Here is a 2635-nt window from a genome sequence, read left to right on the forward strand (position 1 = left end):
CTTAAGTAATCATCATACATGTATTGAAGATTTCAAATGTATTCAGCTTAAAAAAAAGGAGTAAAGGATAGATTGTATTATTCTAGACATTGAACAAAGGTCTGTTGGAAACGAGCGCTCACACACACATACACAAATCACAATTATAAATATATCCTGAAAGAGGGTGATATTACATTAGTTTTGAAAAGGATCAGACACCATCCAGACTTTTAAATGATGTAAACAGGTACAATTCAACACTATGACACTAACACACAGTTACTAAGATCCCTATTGGGTCATATACAACCATATAAAAAGGAGGGAAGGAGAATCTATTCAGTTTAGACTATATTTAACACTTTCAGTACAATTTTATTATGACCTAACTTGTATGAATGTGATTGTTTTTAAGGTATTTCATCCATTTAAAAAAAATTTTCTTCTCACCTTTCTTTGTATTGTTCAATGCAATTGTTAAAGAAAATTTTATTCTGTATGAATCTAGGATACATATTAAACAATCAATAGGGTAGTAAAATATGAACATTATCAAAATCTGTATAATTGATAGTTAGTTAATAACCATAATAGTTGAGATCATGCGTCAGTTGAAGCTAGACCACCATGGAAAACCTGGAAGCACTAGACGACCGTTTTGTCCTATTGTGAGACTCTTCAGAAGTGAGTATCCACGATCACGCCTTACGAGATTCGAACTTTGGACCTATCAGTCTCGCGCACGAGCGCTTAACCTCGTGGATGCACACTGCTGAAAAGTCGCACTGTAAGATGAAATGGCCATCCAATGCTTCTAGGTTTTCCATATTAGTCTAGCTTTAATTGACTCATGATTACTATAATATCCACAAAAACCCCTCCTGATATTAAACAGTTTAATAGTTTAGAATAACACAATTTCAAGAGAGTACACTTTTTTTTTAAAGTTATGATTCTAGTTAAGTTCCATGTTTTAAAGCTGAATAGAATTTAGTTGCTAGATTGTCACTTTTTTGGAAAAACTTTAACAAAAGTCTATTATTACTATTATTTTGTTCCAACCATTTCTCAATGACTTCCTGACATTTCTTCTTTAAGAGTAAATGCATAAGAGAAAGTAAAACCATTTTAACAAGAGAAAAATATACGTCGAACAATAAAAACCTGTTCTCAAATGTCCTGGTACGGTAGACAGTGGGGAGAGTCAGCTCTTCCTATCCAAATGCTCTCACATGGCCACGCGTATACAACTACTTACAGACAGTCCTCCTCACTGCCTTCTCGCGACCAGGGTGTTGTTTACCTGTCTGAGTTGATGTTCACTCTGGGACTCAAACCCAGTACCTTTCGCTTCAAACGCCATCGCGTTATCCACTCACATACATTAATTGTTTTAATATTCAATCCTGTTTTGGTTAGATAATTATTTCTAATTTGATGAATCTCTTTCTTTCTACATGTAATTAGTGTAAAATAAAGCGATCAACTTTGAATAGATAGTTAATTCATAAGGGGTTTTTGTGGATATTTCAGTATTTTTCAAAGTTGAAGCTAGACCACCATGGAAAACCTAGAAGCACTGGACGGCCGTTTCGTCCTATTATGAGACTCCTCAACAGTGCGTATCCACGATCCCGCACTCGCGAGATTCAAACCAAGGACCTACCAGTCTCGTATTTTTCTGTTTGATGATTATGGGTACTTGATAGGAATCATAACCTTACCAAGATTTGATAAAACTAGGAACTTGTCAGTAGTAAAGTGTATCAACAGTTTCAAGGTAACTGGTGTTCTCAGCGAGGTTCAAACTCATCACTGTATCACATATAGAAACATTATCATTCAATTGCTTAGATCTTCAAAGAAAAATTGTGTTTTGTAAAAATCCTTCATTATTATTATTTTTTTTTACATATTCTCATCACAAACTCCTCAAATCTATGAAATCATTGAAACAACATTACCGTTTCAAGTACCTATTTCAGGATAAACCATCATTTTTATGCTTAATATGTAAGACAAGTGTAATATTAACTCATTTCAATGTTTCATTAAAACAAAATCTAATCCATAAATTGTCTTCCGTAAAAAATTTTTAAATTTAAACAAAAAGAAAACCCGCTCAAATAGTTCAATGTTCATTATTCATTTTAAAAAAAAATACAATGAATAAATGAAATAGATGGCCATATGTTGTTGTATGTAATTCAATGAATAGTATTAAGAAAAAGGATTCAATCAAATTACATACCTTAGTTACCCCCTTAAATATGTATATTTTGTTTTTCTTCTTCTTCATTTAAACAGTTTGTTTTATAGTTTAAAACAAACTAACTAACTAAATGATGAAAGTAAGTAAGGAAAGAGGGAAAGAAGAAGAAGAAGAAGAGATCTCTTTGAATAGAAGTAAAGCCTATTATCAATACAATAGTAATATAATAATGAGACTAAAGATAATAATGGATCAATGATTTGATGATGTAATAATAACGATAAGGGGGTTTAAAAAAAAAAAAGAACAAACAGGAACCGAAAAGAACAAGTGTGTATAAATAGTCTAGTATAGTAGTCTAATAAGTAGAGGTAAAAAGGAAATATCCATAAATAAATGAAAAAACAAACAAACAAACAAACATATCAACCACATCGATAA

General features: G+C 31.9%; 1 protein-coding gene across 1 annotated transcript; it reads left to right on the top strand.

The window, feature by feature from the left end:
* Nucleotides 1-1922: 1922 nt before the first annotated feature.
* Nucleotides 1923-2081, top strand: Smp_206210 (unnamed protein product; the record flags this gene model as incomplete). Its single annotated transcript, XM_018789563.1, has 1 exon — nt 1923-2081. The coding sequence occupies one exon, from the start codon at nt 1923-1925 to the stop codon at nt 2079-2081; it is 159 nt and encodes a 52-aa protein (XP_018644822.1).
* Between the last annotated feature and the right edge of the window lie 554 nt (nt 2082-2635).

The sequence above is a fragment of the Schistosoma mansoni genome (genome assembly GCF_000237925.1).
Source record: "Schistosoma mansoni, WGS project CABG00000000 data, supercontig 1651, strain Puerto Rico, whole genome shotgun sequence".
Taxonomy (NCBI): domain Eukaryota; kingdom Metazoa; phylum Platyhelminthes; class Trematoda; order Strigeidida; family Schistosomatidae; genus Schistosoma; species Schistosoma mansoni.